Below are 17,008 nucleotides of genomic sequence, written 5' to 3' on the forward strand. Positions count from 1 at the left end.
ATACATGTGCAACAAACAAGAAAGATAACTTAAGCATCCTTTATGACATTTATTTCACATTTACAAATTTTACAAATACCTATAATGTACACATTAAATACAAAATATACAGTGCCTAAAAATGTTTAATGCCTAGTTGCAAAGATAATATTTGTTCATTTAAATGTCATGCCAACAGAATCCAAGACTTTGTTGTAACAAGAGTGTTTTAATTGTGGCTCTTATCTAAAGATTCGCTTCCAAGCTGCCCTGAGCAATTCATGTGGAAAACAAATTGAGTGGATGGTGGAAAAATTGTTCTGATGCTGAACCTTGAATTAGGAAACATTGATCTTCAGCCAGTCCCGGATCTCGTCCAGGTTCCGTTTCCTCCATTCGATATTGTTCTTTACAGTCTCTAGTGCCTGCTTCCTGGGCATCTGACCTGCTCCTGCATTCGGATTCAGTGCAAAAAAGTGCTCCATCTACAAAGAGACCAAAATATTAAATCATAAGTTAAGATATTTTAAACAAAAGTAAATTACAAACATCAGTAAGTACCAAGCTAGCATTCCATTCTGAACACAGCCTTCATGGCTCACCTTCCACAGCTGCAGGTCAGTGTTGTATGTACTAGTAATTCTGGAGGGCAAGCGGCCCAAGTTTCTGTCATTAATAGTATATCTAAAAAAGACATGAGATCATAGATAATGTTATTTTCAAAAGGAAGGCTGACTTTCTTTCAACTTATTCCTTTCAACTGATGAATTAACCTGTTCACTAGGTAATCCCAGTTGAGTGTCATCCAATCCCAGGCCATGGTTTTGCCATATGGGTTTTGTGATACATATCGCACTAAAGTAAAAACATCTTGACTCCTCACAATGCTTTCATTTTTAGCAGCCTCAAGCAACCTGTTACAAAAAAAAAAAAAAAAAAAAAGACAAATAAGGATCAGAAATGGAAGGGGAGAAGGATTTTCTTTTAACATTTGCAATAAGGCTGTGAGTTAGTCAAGTGTTTTTGTTGATGAAGCCGCATCAGTATCTATAGAGTGATCTTTTCTTCTGTATTGTGATGTATATCCAAGAATAACTGATTACCAAAAAAAAGGGGGGGGGGTGCAAACTTGGTTCTATCCATGTTATTGATTGGATTTTGAAAAACTGAGTATATGTTTGAGCTCGATTGAGAAGCAGAGGATATTATTGAAGAGCCTGAGCAAGCTTTTAATGGTAGGCCTATGTTTTTTTGTTTGTTATTGTCTCATACTTTTAGATACACTGTTATTTGTAAACACTACTGCCATATGTTAGTTTTTAATATATGGTTATATCCTGATTAAAGCTTTAATACAGTATGGCAAGTGCACGTGCATGCATGTTTATGGCTTTTCATAGCTATGTAAAAATAAGTGTATAACTGAAATAGTTCATTGTTGGAGCTCAGCTGAATGAGAGAGAAAGAGAGAGAGAAAGACCTTCAAAAAAGTTTCATTTAAAGCATTATATTAAAAACCTTTTTCATTTCCTTCATATATATATATATATACATTTGTAAATGCAGCAGCTAGAACCAGGAAGTATGACCATATTAGCCCGGTCCTGTCAACACTGCATCATATAGATTTTAAAATCTTGCTTATTACTTATAAAGCCCTGAATGGTTTAGCTCCTCAGTATTTGAACGAGCTCTTGTTACATTATAATCCTCCATGTTTGCTGCATTCACAAAACTCTGGAAATGTGATAATACCTAGAATATCAAAATCAACTGCGGACGGCAGATCCTTTTCCTATTTAGCATCTAAACTCTGGAATAACCTAGATAACATTGTTGAGGAGGCAGACACACAATGTCAGATTTAAGACCAACTTGATCAACAAGAGTCTGAACACTTTTCCATTAATTATTGTGTGAATCAAGCAAAACAATAATTCTTACCATTCCTGCTTTAGAAAAAAATAGATCAAATGAACTCAGTACAGTATTAAACAATGGATTAAAAAACAGAGGTTCAAGAATACCATGATGTCCTTTTATCTCTTAACATCTTAAAAAGTCCCCATACTCTCAGAATGGATACATAAAAATCATCATGAGACAACTGAGTTTTTAGATCATATGTCCTTTCAGTTAAAAACAAATGTTTGTCCAACTTTACATTGGTTGTATTTGGCAACAGAATGAGACTGAATGATATCCAAGATACTCTGTCTGTCCAATACAATTTATTTTTTAATGTTTGTAGTCTCATTTCCTTCATTTTTGAGTCCTTGTCCTCTTTCTGCCACCGGCAAGTACAAAACCCCAGAGTGGAAGCCAATGATGGCCAGTCCAGAAGAAATCAGCCAATTCTTTTATAATCTTTATGAGAAAATCTTTTAGGAGGACTCAAAACTGTGAGCTTATGCCAGAGCATTGAGGCTGCCAGATTGTTAACGATAAAAACTCTTCTTCTGTACGAGAGATGTGGAAGAATCCATCTACATCCCTGGATTCTCCCTATCACTTTCAGAAAGTCCTTGCCAATTTTCTCCATGTCCTCATCAGTACCAAAATAAATCTCAAGAATTTTAAAACCATCTCGAGTCCATTTACAATGGTGAGGTAACTAGTCCCTTTTCCCTCCATTCTACCATAAATAACATGGAACATTTATCCCAGTTTATACATGCAGATGTTGCTTTTTGAAAACTATTTAAACAAGCTGTTAGAGTATTTATATAATCAGCCTTGCTTATAAAAACAGTGACATCATCAGCATATGCTGTAAGTGTTACTGGGGTTCAATTTGGGTAACTAGAAATGTTCACACCGTGTAGCTTATTCCTTAAAGAAACCAACAATTGTTCAATTGAAATAACATACAAAAATTACAAATACATACAAATACAGCGGACACCCCTGTCTTAATACCGAAAATGGATCTGGTCAAGGAACCAGTAATTCTAAGCATGCTGTAAATATTATTGTACTGCAGCTTAATAAGAACCACAGATTGTGACCAAAACTAAAAGCCTCCAAAGTCTTAAAAACATATAAATGGTCAACCTTATCAAAGTTTTTTTCTTGATAAAGAGAAAAAAAAAAACAATGTCCAAATCATATCTTTTCCCAATGGATATTAATGGACATATTTTGCCTATGTCCTTGACTTAACGATTAAAACGATCTCTTTCCTCTCTCCAAGCTTTTCAAAAACAGTGAAAAGAGTGAATAAAAGTTTTATCTTGGAGTAGTCTATTATTAAATTGGCAATATGTTGAATAAGATTTCGTAAAAGAAACAGAAACAGTTATAGAAATATAGTGTTGATCAGACAAGAAATTTGGAGAAATGGAAAGATCAAAGAATCTGCCTCTATTACTGGTTTCCACATAAACCCTATCAATCCTCGCCCCTGACATGTCATTAGTATTTTGTTTAAGTCAAGTATACTAACTTGCCCCTGGAAAAGTATCTCTACATAAATCAATAAAACTATGATAATTAATTAAAGAAGTGCCTCAGCTGTACAAGGATGAGGTTATGCATGATTACTAACAATAGCTTGATCTAAAGTACAGTTCAAATCACCCCCTAACACAATAGGATTTATCTTGAGAAAATTCTGATATAGCTTCAGAAAGTAAAAAAAAAAAGTATACATTCACTTCCTGTATTTGGTGTATAAACACAAAAAAAATGTTGAATCTTCTAATGTAACATCCACATGAAAATCTGACCAGGAAATATCTCAGACACAAAAGTATGATCATTTACCCTTGATAAAAGAACATGACTAAGAAGTACACTACCCTTCCATTCGGTCATCCAAAGCATGACAACCATTAATAATAAACAAAGTCTCTTTAAGACTCCCATTCAAAACAATACGAGTGGAGCCAATATTAAATGAAGTCATTGGGATGAAAAAGAGAAAATCAAAAAGACATAACACTAACACAACAAGTCGATAATGTTTCGGTTGATCAAGTTCCTAAAGTAGCCTTCCTCGTGGCAATGAGACATGAATCATTGAAAAGCCTTACTTGGAAAATACATTTCAAGTTTATATTTTTTGTAGAATCAAGAAAATTATTAAACTGTTCAACAGTGTAGTAGCATACATTTGGTTTAGAAGTAAAGCTTCCCTGAGCTGTACCTCAATATTAAGAGACACATCAGAGTTGTTGACAAAACCAGATGAACTGGGTTCAATAAGGCCATCAGGAACTTTTCCAGAATGCTGATCTATCCCTATGAACTTTTCCTATTCTGATCTATTGTTTTCATCAACAGTGTGATTCTCACGCTCATTAACAGTGGCTGACCCATTCCCATTATCCTGTTGTTCAGCGTCCATATTCATAGGACACGTGGTATGACCATGCTTTCCACACGCAAAACACCTCATTGAATCAGTGGTTATAAAGATGGTGTAATCCTTATCCAACACTGTCAATTTCACACTCACTCAGAAACGTTGTCACTCACTCACTCATGCATGCTCCTCAGTCACTCTGCACATGCGCACAATGGAGAGAGAGAGAGACAGAGAGAGGTGCAGAGCAGAGGGACGCTATAGAACAGTATTAAGAACAGCTGCTTTAGAACATAGATTTAGAAACTTGTGAATCCATTAGAATTGTTAGAAGACAGAATCGCGATTCATATACGAATAGTTTTTATGTGCACATCTAGTTTTCTCTTTCTCTTCTCTAAAGCAGTGCAGCATGGCCTCGCCCTCTTTGCTGCCTTTTCCAGAGGGCGTGGTTTGTCTGGGTTTGTCACCTCACAAACCAAGGAATTAACTTGTAGTTCCTACCAGCTGTTTTTGTAGTCATTAAAACTGCCAGAATTTGCATCAATTTGCATCCATTTGCATCAAACTTTCAGCTTTGTAATTGTTTATGCTCAAACAGCAACATTACACATAACTAATGTTAAAAAAGTGAAATCGCAATCAACCACCGATTTAAATATTACTAGGCCAAAATATTTTTTTTCCAAAATGAAGGATATACATGGATGAATCATTCACATTAAGATCTTTAACACGCATTTAGAAAATGGATTTTCACAACACTGCCCTGGTAAGGGTAAGAGGAAGTTTACCTATTAAGTAGAGTGATATCTTCTACTGAAGCCAGGCCATAGAGCAGTTTATCTTTCTCCTGGGCAAGAGTGGCAGAGAGATACTTCTGAAACATGATTTCCCAGCTCTGGACTGATCTTGAGTTTTTCATTCCATATCGGTACACTAGCAATCGTAAATTGACATCCACACTGCTGCTCCCCAATGAGAAAAAGAGCCTCTTTAATACACACACTCTAATTGTACAACTTAAGTTATTTAAGTATGAATGGGATTACCTAATTGTTCCATCGATCCATTTTTTGAAAATGGCAGAGGTTTGTTTGAGAGCTTCCTGTTCACCCATCTGACATGCAATGCCCAAAACTGTCTCTCTCAGCAGCCTATACAGGAATAAACAAAACATAAAATTAATAATAACAATACTACAATAATCATGTTTTTCATTTAACTTTTCTATCAAATTATGATTTTTTGTTTTTAATATACAGTAAAGTTTTTACTTGTGGTCTCAGATTTTAGACATAACTGTTAGCACATGGGCACACACATGCAAACTATTTAGAATATGTAAATATATGCAGCATTTTAATACCGATGTATCTGGTTTAAAAGGAAAATAAATCCAATAATGTGTCCTTGGCTTGCTGAAGGGGAACTTTTTTTTACTTAGTGCTGCCAAAAAACAATTCTCACCGCTGTGTTTGTGTCCCCTCATCTTTCCACCCAAGCTCTCTAGATATCTTCTGCACATGTTCACGGAAGAGTTTCTAAACAGAGGCATAATTTGTAACAGACCATTTGAAAAACAGAAAATATAAAACATAAAACATAAATATATAAAAAAAATATAAAACATAAAACATATCAGCTATAAATCTCACACTGGGAATAAGATCACATTGTTAAAATGTACATGATTTTTCATAACACTGATGGTTTTCATGCATTGAGAAGGTATTAAATACTTTGGGGTCCAACCTGGAATTTTGGGTAGAGTACTGGATCATCAGCCAACATATCTCTCACATAGGAGATAGAAGTAGATACTCTGTCCCACACAATATACTCTGTTTCATTGACCAGATATCTTGTTAAGTTGAAGGCATGTCCATAATTTACAATATCTGCCCTGTTAAAACAAAACAAAAGACAATGACGTCAAGATCCTTTCTTTATGAACTCCACTAACCATAAAAAGCGTGCTATGAAAAATCTGAAGTCTGCAGCTGGAAGATGTTTGTACTCACTCACCGTCCGAATGCAAATACATCATCAATGTAGCTGCTTCGGTCAGTTGCATCATACACCTGAAAAAATATTACATGGCTCTCTGCAATACTTGATACTGATTTTTCAATCTTGATATTAGCCACTAGAACATCTAGCGTCTCAATTATTGATTGTAGTAAAAAAAATGTGTTCGTCTTGTTGCAAGGCTGATTGTTTTGTACGTTGTAGTGGACTATTTTTTTAATAGCGAAGTAAGGTTTCAACATTTCATCAGCGATTTCAATGGAAAATAAAATTATATAAAATAATTTATATGTAATCTCAAATTATTATTTTGCGTCCATATATTTAATTCGGTAGGAATGCAATAAATGTTACAAGTGCATCTCAAAAAAAAAATGTATATCATGGAAAAGGTCTTTATTTTAGGTTAAGCCACAGAACGTCATTGGTAAAAGAGCTGGCTGTTCACAGAGTGCTGTATCAATATATATATATATATATATATATATATATATATATATATATATATATATATATATACACATATATATATATATATATATATATATATATATATATATATATATATATAATGTACATAGAAAGTGATTGGAAGGAAAAAGCTTGGTAGAAGGTGCACAAACAGCAGAGATGACCACAGCATTGGGAAGATTGTCAGGAAAGGCTGATTCAAGAACTTGGGATAGCTTCACGAGGAGTGGACCGAAGCCGGAGTCAGTGCATCAAGAGTCACTACACTCAGATGTCTTCAGGAAAAAGGCTACAGCTGTCAAATTCCTAGGTTCCAAAAAACGTAAGAAGCATTTCACCTGGGTTAAGGAGAACAAGAACTGGACTGTTGCTCAATGTTTGAAAGTCCTCTTTTCAGATTAAAGTCAATTTAGCATTTCATTTGGAAAACAAGGTCTGGAGTCTGGAGGAAGACTGGAGAGGAACAGAATCCAAGCTGCTTGAAGTCGAGTGTGAAGTTTCTGAAGTCATTGATGATTTGGGGTGTGTGATGTCTGCTGGTGTGGTCAATTGTGTTTTATCAAGTCCAAAGTCAATGCAGCCATCTGCCAGGAGATTTTGGAGCACTTTATGCTTCCATCTGTTGACAAGCCTTATGGAGATGCTAATTTAATTTTGCAGCAGGACTTTAGCACCTGTCCACAGTGGCACCTCCATGCACCTCCTTGCCACTTACAGGTGGTTTGATGACCATGATATTACTGTGCATGATTGGCCAGCCAACTCACCTGACCTGAACCTCACAGAGAATCTATGGGGTATTGTGAAGAGGAAGATAAGTAACATCTGACAAACAATACAGAGGAGCTATAAGCTGCTATCAAAGCATCCTGGGCTTCAGTAACACCTCAGCAGTGCCACAGGGTGATCGCCTCCATGCCACTCGCATTGAAGCAGTCATTTCTGCAAAAGGATTCCCAACCAACTATTAAGTACATAATTAAACCTTTGGAGATCTTGAACATCTCTGTTTTGTAAATCTTTTTTTGATTGATCTTTGAGAAAATATTCAAAATTTTTTCAAATGAGATACTGAATTAAACATTTTCCTAAACTGTAAGTCATTACCATCAGAATAAAAAAAAACCCTCTTAATATGTTTCAGATTTTGTGCAATGAATCTAGAATATAAAAGTTTGCTTTTTAATTAAATTACAAAAAATAAATAGCTTTTCCATGCTATTCTAATTTTTTTAGATGCACCTGTATAATGCAAATTCAGCCAGTGATCATTGTAATGAAGATCTTACTTTTCTGTACTGTTCTGTTAGTTAGTTCTTATAGAGAAATTAATATGAATAATAATACCTGATGATTTACAGAAAGTTGGTTGGCAATAGTGCTCCACACATGGTCATGGTGATTCACTCGGTAAAAGCCCATGTGATCTTTGTTGAGCTTGATGAGACCATCAATAACAGGGGAGTATCCAGCAATGACTGCCTCTGATTAAACACAGGCCAATGACAGAAATTACACAGAAGAATACCTCAGTTAAAAAACAATCTATCCCTCAATGCAAAAAAAATAAAAAATAAAAAGGTCTTAGCATATGATCTTATTCACCTGTTGTTTTCTTGTCAAGTAGAAAAGTGGCATTTTTAGAGTCAACTGTGCTCCATTTCACAGGAATGGTCCATTTGTATCTGTGGGTCAAGAGTTAAAACATCCAAATCAACAAAAAAAAAACATCATAGTTGAGAGTTCAGTTCATTAAATTTAACTTTATCATTCAGTACAATCAGGCAAATTATTATTTGTGATCATGTTGTAGAGCTTAGTGGGGGCAGATAGAGGATACTTCAGAGCAGTGACCGATAGACGGGTCAAAGATCTGTTCTGATTGCAGACAGTAAGGATAAATCAACCAAATAACTGTAAAGAATTCAGAAAGCTAAATAAATGGGCTTATCTACTTTTAAAAAGGAGTACAAAAGCACTTTCCATATGTTTTGTTCTTGACATCAAAGGTTGTGCATTTGATTAAACAGTATTTTGGTGCAAATACTGTCACTTGGCAGTAATTCATGGAATATGCTTCTGTGCATGCCATGTTAATTAGTTTTGCAAAATGTTGAGCCTGTTTGGTTCGTGGTAATTTCACTGAATTAGAGTGTTTAATTCCATTGATATTTTCATTTTGGTTAAGAGAGGCGTGCACAATCAGACTCACCCCAGGGGAGTGGTGGGCTGGCTGGGATCAGCTTTGGGGTCCAGGAGAAACCTGTTCTGGGTGAGTTTAGCTTCAGTGTCTGTGTTTGTCAGTGTCAGAACAGGATAACCCATCTGCTTGGTCCACGTGTCCATAATGTCTGCCACAGGTAACCCACTCTCCTATGACACAAGATAAATATATATTACCAGTCAAATTTTAGAATAATTACGATTATAAAGTCTCCTGTGCTCACAAAGGCTACATTTATTTGATTACATTACAGTGAAAAGAGGAATATTGTAAAATAGTTTTGAAAATCATGATACATTGCGGTTTAAATGTAAATTAATATAAAAGATACATCCCTACTATTCTTCACTGATTTTTTAGCACTTTTATTTTTCTTCCTCTTTCTCTGTATAAGTGGATGGCTTCATGGCATCTGTTTGTACATAGTTCTTTTGAACCTTGACTTGTGATTTATTTCTGAAAGTGAAATTAATCTGAATAAAAATGTTGATCACACAAAAAAAGAAATTAATATAAAAGGAATACTTTTATTCATCAAGGAAGTAGTAGGTTGATCCGAAGTGACAGGAAGAGCATTTATAATGTTGCAAAAAAAAAAAACAATTTCAAAATAAATGCTGTTCTTTTGAACTTTATATTCATCAAAGAATGCAGAAAATATCTAACGGTTGCAATATTACAGAAAAAAACCCTGTTTTCAACATTGATAATAATAAGAACCATTATTAATAACAGAGCATCAATAATAAACCGATAATAACTGAGCAGCAAATCAGCATATCAGAATGATTTCTGAAGGATTATGTGATACTGATGACGGCTGCTGAAAGTTCAGCTTTAATAATTGAATTATTGATAGTAATATTAAATATATTACTGAGCAAAAAAATGGAAAAAACATACAAATGACAATGTATGATCAATAAAAGATATTTACATCAGTCAAGGCTTTCCAGAAGTCTGCAGTCTTGGCATTTTGGAAGGGGTAGCTTTTTAGATATCGCTGTTGTAAAAAAAGAAAGGGGTCTTATTTTGACAGCATCAGATGTTTAATATATAACTGTGGCGTCATTAGAAAATATATGGGAAAAGTAAGTCGCCCAACTCGACATCCATCTCTAAATGTGTCACGGCCAAGAAAGTCCTCCAGCATTCGTAAAATAGAAGCGCCCTACAATAGAATGACATCACAGTTACCAATTCATAGCCAATAGAGTTGACAGATTACCAACACAAGGTTAAGCATCACTGACTTAACCGTACCTTGTTATATGAGATTACATCAAACACAGATGTGATCTCAGCAGGGCTGGACACATTCATGATAATAGGATGGGAAGAGAAAAGAGCATCATCAACCATGACAGGAAACACATCATTTATAAGCATGATGTCCCGCTGGAAACACACAAGATGAATAGGCATAAATATGACATCCAGCCTCAACTGAATGGTTTCATTTAAGAAGGTATTTGAATGACTCAGGCATGTGCTCACCATTCCCCAGTCAAACTCAGCTTGTTCCACTCCCACATACTCAAAAAAGCTGGCAAAGCCCTCGTTCAGCCACAGGTCGTCCCACCAGTCCATAGTCACAATATTTCCAAACCACTGCAAATTAAAGACAAAACAGTTCCTTTAAAGGAAAACCCCAAATTTTTTCTGTAACGGGACATTTTATAAAACGTGTTTATTCTCGGATAAATACATTTGTACAAAATTCTCTTACAAAGACATTTTGTCAGACATCTGCTGCAAAGTCAAAGTCATATTACTCATATTATTAAGTCATATAATACATTAATTCAAAACATGATTATATAACCAAAGCATCAGCAGTCAACATGATGGAAGCTGAACAAAATACTTTGCTTTGAGTGAATGTCTTTACAAGGAAAGAAGTTACAAATGATCTAATTACATCATGATTTCCTATCATTCAGTTACATCATCATTCAAACATTTTTAGCCCTTTTTTGTCCAACAACCTTGGACCTAGCCGTAAAAAGATAATCTTATCAGCGTGTAGTGTGACTGCAGTCATTATTCCCAAAAACATCAATGCATTGGATGCTTTTGAGAGAGTGTAACTGTGTTATAATAATCTATGGTAATCATATTTTTCTCTGCTGGCCTTGTTACTGTAAATGGATCTGATGAATTCACCCTCTTTTTTTAAAAGCAGTTACAGGAAACAGTAAAATGAGATGCATGCTCAGCACAGGGTGTTCTGCCAATTTGGTTCTGATGGGTAATTGACGATGTACTGTACTGTATACTGGATTGTCCTCGCTCTGCGTAACACCTTGTCCTCTTTCACCAATCAGATATATGATAAGATTCGTAACCTGATGAACAAGCTCATGTGCGATAACACTGGCCACTCGCTGTTTGTTGACTGAGGAGGACTCTTTCTCATCGAACAGCAGGTTGGTTTCTCTGTAAGTGATCAAGCCCCAGTTCTCCATCGCTCCGGTCCCAAAATCTGGGATCGCCATCTTATCTGCAACAGAGGCAGAATATATCCTAAAATCTCTAGTCACGATAATTATTTTATAGATAGGCATGATAGAAATCAGTTGATCAGTTGAATCCGTGTTTTTTATAAGATCATAATGTGTACAGCTGTTTTAAATTGTATGAGAGTCAATGACAAATAAGAGTGTCCACAGTACAGACTTTTTAAAATCTAGTTGAAAACATTATTTTCTTTACTCCTTGCATATAAGAAGATATACATATACAATTTTTCAAAATGATTAAAATTGTTAATATTTAATTATTTTTTATTTTATTTACATTTTATTATATATATATATATATATATATATATATATATATATATATATATATATATATATATATATATATATATATATATATACTTTCTTCATTATGATATCAGGAGAGTTAAACATGATTTAAAAAGCTGTTTTCATGTCATTATGTGTATGAATAATATTTTTATAACAATTCTGAGTAATAGTCTGCATCATGTCATTGCCTCATAAAAAAGATAATTATAGTAAGTAATACTAATGATGATACATCTCATTTGTTAAATGGTTCAAAACTGAAGCATGTGTCTGTTGATTTACCAAGTTTCTCTAAAGAATATTCCATGTCAAAATATTCCTCAAAGTAATCAAATATAATCTTGGTGACATTTGCAGCATATTCAGCAGTTGAGATCTGCAAAGGCTGAGCAAAGATCCGCAACTGTCAGGAGGGAGATAAAGAGAAATAAATAATGAAAATCCACAGAGGTCTCAGTGTACTGACTGACAGGAACTATTTCAGCAATTTCTGGATGCAGTAGAGCAAACGTGGAAAAAGAGCTTACTGGTATATTTCTTTTCGAGAACCGCTCCACATAGTGGAACTGGTGAACCGCAAAACATACCAGATAGGTACTCATCTTTACTGATTTTTTAAAGGATGTTTTTGTCTTTTGGTCTGACACTTTTTCTATGTTCTGTAAAAGAGAGTGTTAGGAGTTATAGTACACATCTATTAACTGAACAGAAAGAAAGCATATGAATGCAGCAAGACCTCGTTTACCTGAGACATAATGAAAACCACACACACTCACACATAACATACAAGCAGACTAATGCTCAAAGTCTTGGTTTAAAAGTTTAAGCTACACTTTGAAACCTTCAGTAACTGTTTTGAAGGCTCAAGCAGCAATGGAACGAACCTCGACAGGCATGTTGGACAGCGCTTCATACTGACTGTCATGAGTGATGGAGATTGTGTAGGTGGCCTTTTTGTTGGGCTCATCAAAACAGGGAAAAGATTTACGAGCGTCTGTGGGTTCATGGTCTGTTGCAGCGATTTTCCTGTAAAAGATCATAAAACTCAAGTGGTTTACATTCACCTCAGTAACCTCATGTGGGGAAAGTCCAACAACATTTTCATTTACATCTAATCAAGTTTGTTTACAACTAAACTAAGTTCTATGTGTGTGCAACTAAATTGATTTAGGTGCTTAAAATAAAATAAAAAGTCATTTAAAAATTACATTGATAGAATCTATTCCTATGTGGTGTGACTCATATCTTGCAGTTCATCATGGATAATAAAGCCTTGTATATCATATGTTAATCATATATGATATATAATACTGTGCGCTTGTTTAGCTGTTCATTTTCTCAGATCTGAATCTGAAGTAGAGCAAGTAACAGACCTTAAAACCTCTTTATTTTTGAGAATAACAAAGCTTTAGCAGATCTCTCATTCTTGGCACCTCTCAGCTTTCGTTCCAGGGAATGAAGGTCCACCTCAGTTCAGCGCACTTGTTAAAATGTCATACAATTCCCAAATTTCCCATATTTTATATTATGATCTCATCGATGGCAACTAACCCATTTCAACAAAAAATACTACATCCTAAGAAGTGGGTTTGTATAAGAAGTAAGTTGTATAAGAATAAATTGCATGTAATAAAAGGGAACAGCTTGGCAGTACTTGATTAATTTGTGGAATTTGTTTCTTACTTGACTGAGAGCTATAATAATTGTTTTGTGAGGAAATTATATTTTTTTTCTCTTTAAAATTTAATTTAGACTTTTGAAATGCCAAGCATGGTCATGAGCTGTGGGTCATGACCGAAAGGACAAGATCCCGGATACAGGCGGCCGAAATGAGCTTTCTCCGTCGGGTGGCTGGGCGCTCCCTTAGAGATAGGGTGAGAAGCTCGGTCACTCGGGAGGAACTCAGAGTAGAGCCGTTGCTCCTCCACATCGAGAGGAGCCAGCTGAGGTGGCTCGGGCATCTATTTCGGATGCTTCCTGGACGCCTTCCCAGGGAGGTGTTCCAGGCACGTCTCACCGGGAGGAGGCCCCGGGGAAGACCTAGGACACGCTGGAGGGACTATGTCTCCCGGCTGGCCTGGGAACGCCTCGGGGTCCCCCCAGAAGAGCTGGAAGAAGTGGCTAGGGAGAGGGAAGTCTGGGCGTCTCTGCTTAGACTGTTGCCCCCGCGACCCGGCCCCAGATAAGCGGAAGATGATGGATGGATGGATGGAAATGCCAAGCATTTTTTGCAGGTCATCACAACTTAAATGTGTCCTCATTTTGTGAATTTGACTGAGCTTGCAATATGGTCAAATTAAATTATGGTAACTTTTATTGCCAATGACATCCATTTCAGTGTAAACTGTATTTGGAAATAATTCTGATCGTCCAGTTTAGAGAAGCAACATTGGACAAATGACTCAGTGACCACTCTAAAACTAATTACACTACTGTCCGAAGTTTGGGATCAGTTATATTCTTTAGTTGCCGTTAAGAAAATACTTCACTTTTGAGCAATTTAATGCATCCATGTTGAATAAGGCTATTAAAGACATTTATATTATCCGCAAAAATATTAAGCAGCAAAACGTTTTAAACACAGATAATGGATAAACATAGAAATGTTTCTTAAGCATCAAACATCAATTTCTGAAGGATCATCTTTGTAGACATTGAAGACTGGAGTAATGATGCGTAAAATTCAGCTTTGCCATCACAGGAAAAAATTACATTTGAAAAAATATTAACAGAAAACAATATCTCAAAGTTAAATATATATCCCATTATTACTTTTTTTTTTACTGTATTTTTGATCAAATAAATGCCTTGGTGAGCATAAGAGACTTAAATGTGTACTATAAATAGTGGAAGCTTTTTTGTTTGTTTGTTTGTTTGTTTGTTTATAGTTCAGTAAATTGTGACAGTACACATACTTGCAAGTATAATTTCTCAGTCTTTGTCACACCTCTAACTGTGCAAACTGCCTAATCACAGCACAAAAATAAATTTCTACAATATAGATGTCTTGACTCTTACTTGGTAACTCCATTCTCCTGATACATGGTCCTGTAGAAACCAACCAGAGAGCCGTTGAGCCAGCCCTGGAAGTGTAGAGTGAGGACGTAGTGCTCGTCTGGGCCAGTGACACTCAGCTGCTCGGCCGCCTCCACCACCACATACTCCTGCGGCTTGTACTCAAAGCATTCCTTCACCTGGACAGAGGTCAAGCCGGAGAGGCCGCTGCGCTCTAGAGAAGGTACAGCACTGACAAAAGTATCTCGGATGTGGAGCCACAGGTGCTGACTGGGCTGCGTCAGGGTCAGATGGATGGACACGCTCCCGATGTAGATGTCCGTGTCGAGGTCAGGCTCCAGATGCAGATCGTAATGGAAGGGGACCATGTGGTCAGGCAAGCGGAAGTTGTTCCAGCCGCCGTTTGTGTTGTTGGATGGTTTGCAGGGACCCCGGTCGTCTGGTGGTATTGTAGGTAATGGTGTTGGTTTGTGTTCCTCTTCGGATGAGGAGGTCTTCTGACTCAAACCAACTCCGAGCCCCACGGCAACACCTATCACGATGATGACGGCGCAGATGAGAGCAGCATGCTTGCCTCGGATAAAGTAGCGCTTTTCATTATTTTCCAATTCCAGGCATTCCATGGTGAGCCGTCAAGCTCAGACCCAGAGTCAGGGTAAGTACAATCACTCAAAGTTAAGAAAGTCAGAACTCTTTCTCCCGGTGAACCCAAACACACACACACAAACACACAATATCCTTACACTTCCATCTGCCTCTAAAGAGAGAAAACAGCTGTTTCTGGATTCCTAAATGTGTAGACCCACACACTAAAGCAGGGCAGCCCATTGGAGACACAGAGGTTAAAAGCAGGAGTTGAGTTTCACCACAGTCTAAAAAATAGCTCTGATCTCTGTAAGGTTACATCCATGCAGTGGTCAAAATGTCTACATCGGGACTTGATGCTTAAGCTGTAGTGTGGCAAGTCCTCACTCACTCAATCTCACGCTGATACATAGAGGACAGGGACTGAATTTGTACCGCCCTTTAGTTAAACATAAATCAAAATGTGGTAATCAGCAGTCAAAGGGGAATGATCCCAAACAAGCATCAGAGAGAGAATCGTGAGGGAGGCGTGGGAAAGCAGAGTAAACATGGAAGGAGTTATTATGAGGAGAGGAAGGGGCTTACGGAGGAAAACAGGGGAATGCTGTTTTAAGTTGCTAAGGAAACTATATCCTGATTCCAAATGTTAATTATGAACAATTTTGTCAGACATAAAGGCTACAGTAGCTTTAAGTGGAGCTTTAATCACAACATCTAACATTTAAAGTGACAGATGTCTACTTATAATGTGATTATTAGTTTAAACTTTATATCACATCGATGTTTTCTTCCTGAATGCAGTTTTATTTAATCGATTAAAGATGTTTGAGTGTTTTTTAAACATCCATACACAGACAGCAAGGAAATAGTTTGTAAATACTTTAGAACAGAGGTGCCAACATTTTTTATTCTGTTAAAAAAATATTTAAATAAAAGAAAGATTTTTGGATTATGTAAGAAAATACTATTTTAGTATTTCTGGGACGTTTTATATTTAATTAAATGTGTCAGTTAGGGATAGGGAAATTAGAGAAAATTTAATAGCAATAGAGTGAATTTATTATTTATTAATTTTATTTTTTTGTACAAAGGGCCAAAATTCTGATTTGGCTGATTGACGGCTGTGGGCTCAAAGTAAATGTTGCTTTATATCCATCATATTTTATTAAAGTAGACATTTATTAAAATCAAATTAACTTCTAACTCTTAAAAAAAAAACTAAGTTATTCCTAATTTTCCCCCTATTTGGTCATGACAGGCCAAAACAAAGAGCATCACATGCCAACTTTGGCATCTGTGCATTACATTTTGAAGAAAAATTTTGAATAATTATGGTTTGGAAATTTGAGCCAGATGTTATATGTTATTTATTTCAGCTTTATTTCAATAAATAATGTTTAATACAAAAAAGGGTTTTATTCAACAGTAAACATTCACGCACACACACATAGGCGTAATGGTTTTTATAATGTAGAAACTGTATATTGTATCGCCCTTCACCAACCCTAACCCTAACCCCTCACAGGAAACTTTGTGCATTTTTACTTTCTCAAAAAAACCTCATTCTGTATGATTTATAAG

General features: G+C 36.0%; 1 protein-coding gene across 1 annotated transcript; it reads right to left on the reverse strand.

Annotated features, from left to right (window-relative positions):
- Positions 1–107: 107 nt before the first annotated feature.
- On the reverse strand, positions 108–15,894 carry LOC128026346 (aminopeptidase A). The gene is made up of 20 exons (XM_052613385.1): positions 14,846–15,894; positions 12,712–12,853; positions 12,355–12,486; positions 12,110–12,230; positions 11,360–11,514; positions 10,509–10,622; positions 10,275–10,409; positions 10,117–10,182; positions 9,949–10,014; positions 9,000–9,160; positions 8,393–8,472; positions 8,135–8,271; positions 6,314–6,369; positions 6,041–6,191; positions 5,756–5,829; positions 5,338–5,442; positions 5,080–5,253; positions 753–893; positions 582–663; positions 108–464 (listed from the first exon to the last, which is right to left on the reverse strand). Exons 1-20 carry the CDS (start codon positions 15,463–15,465, stop codon positions 318–320), a joined length of 2,859 nt encoding a protein of 952 aa, XP_052469345.1. The 5' UTR covers positions 15,466–15,894; the 3' UTR covers positions 108–317.
- Positions 15,895–17,008: the final 1,114 nt, after the last annotated feature.

Source organism: Carassius gibelio, chromosome A13 (genome assembly GCF_023724105.1).
Source record: "Carassius gibelio isolate Cgi1373 ecotype wild population from Czech Republic chromosome A13, carGib1.2-hapl.c, whole genome shotgun sequence".
In the NCBI taxonomy this organism is placed as follows: Eukaryota; Metazoa; Chordata; class Actinopteri; order Cypriniformes; family Cyprinidae; genus Carassius; species Carassius gibelio.

Coding starts and splice junctions, on each gene's coding strand:
- LOC128026346 (XM_052613385.1), bottom strand. CDS start 15,465: ATGGAATGCCTGGAATTGGAAAATAATGAAAAGCGCTACTTTATCCGA. Junction 5,443..5,755: donor GAGGGGACACAAACACAGCG/GTGAGAATTGTT, acceptor ATTCCTGTATAG/GCTGCTGAGAGAGACAGTTT. Junction 894..5,079: donor GATATCACTCTACTTAATAG/GTAAACTTCCTC, acceptor TTTTTGTAACAG/GTTGCTTGAGGCTGCTAAAA.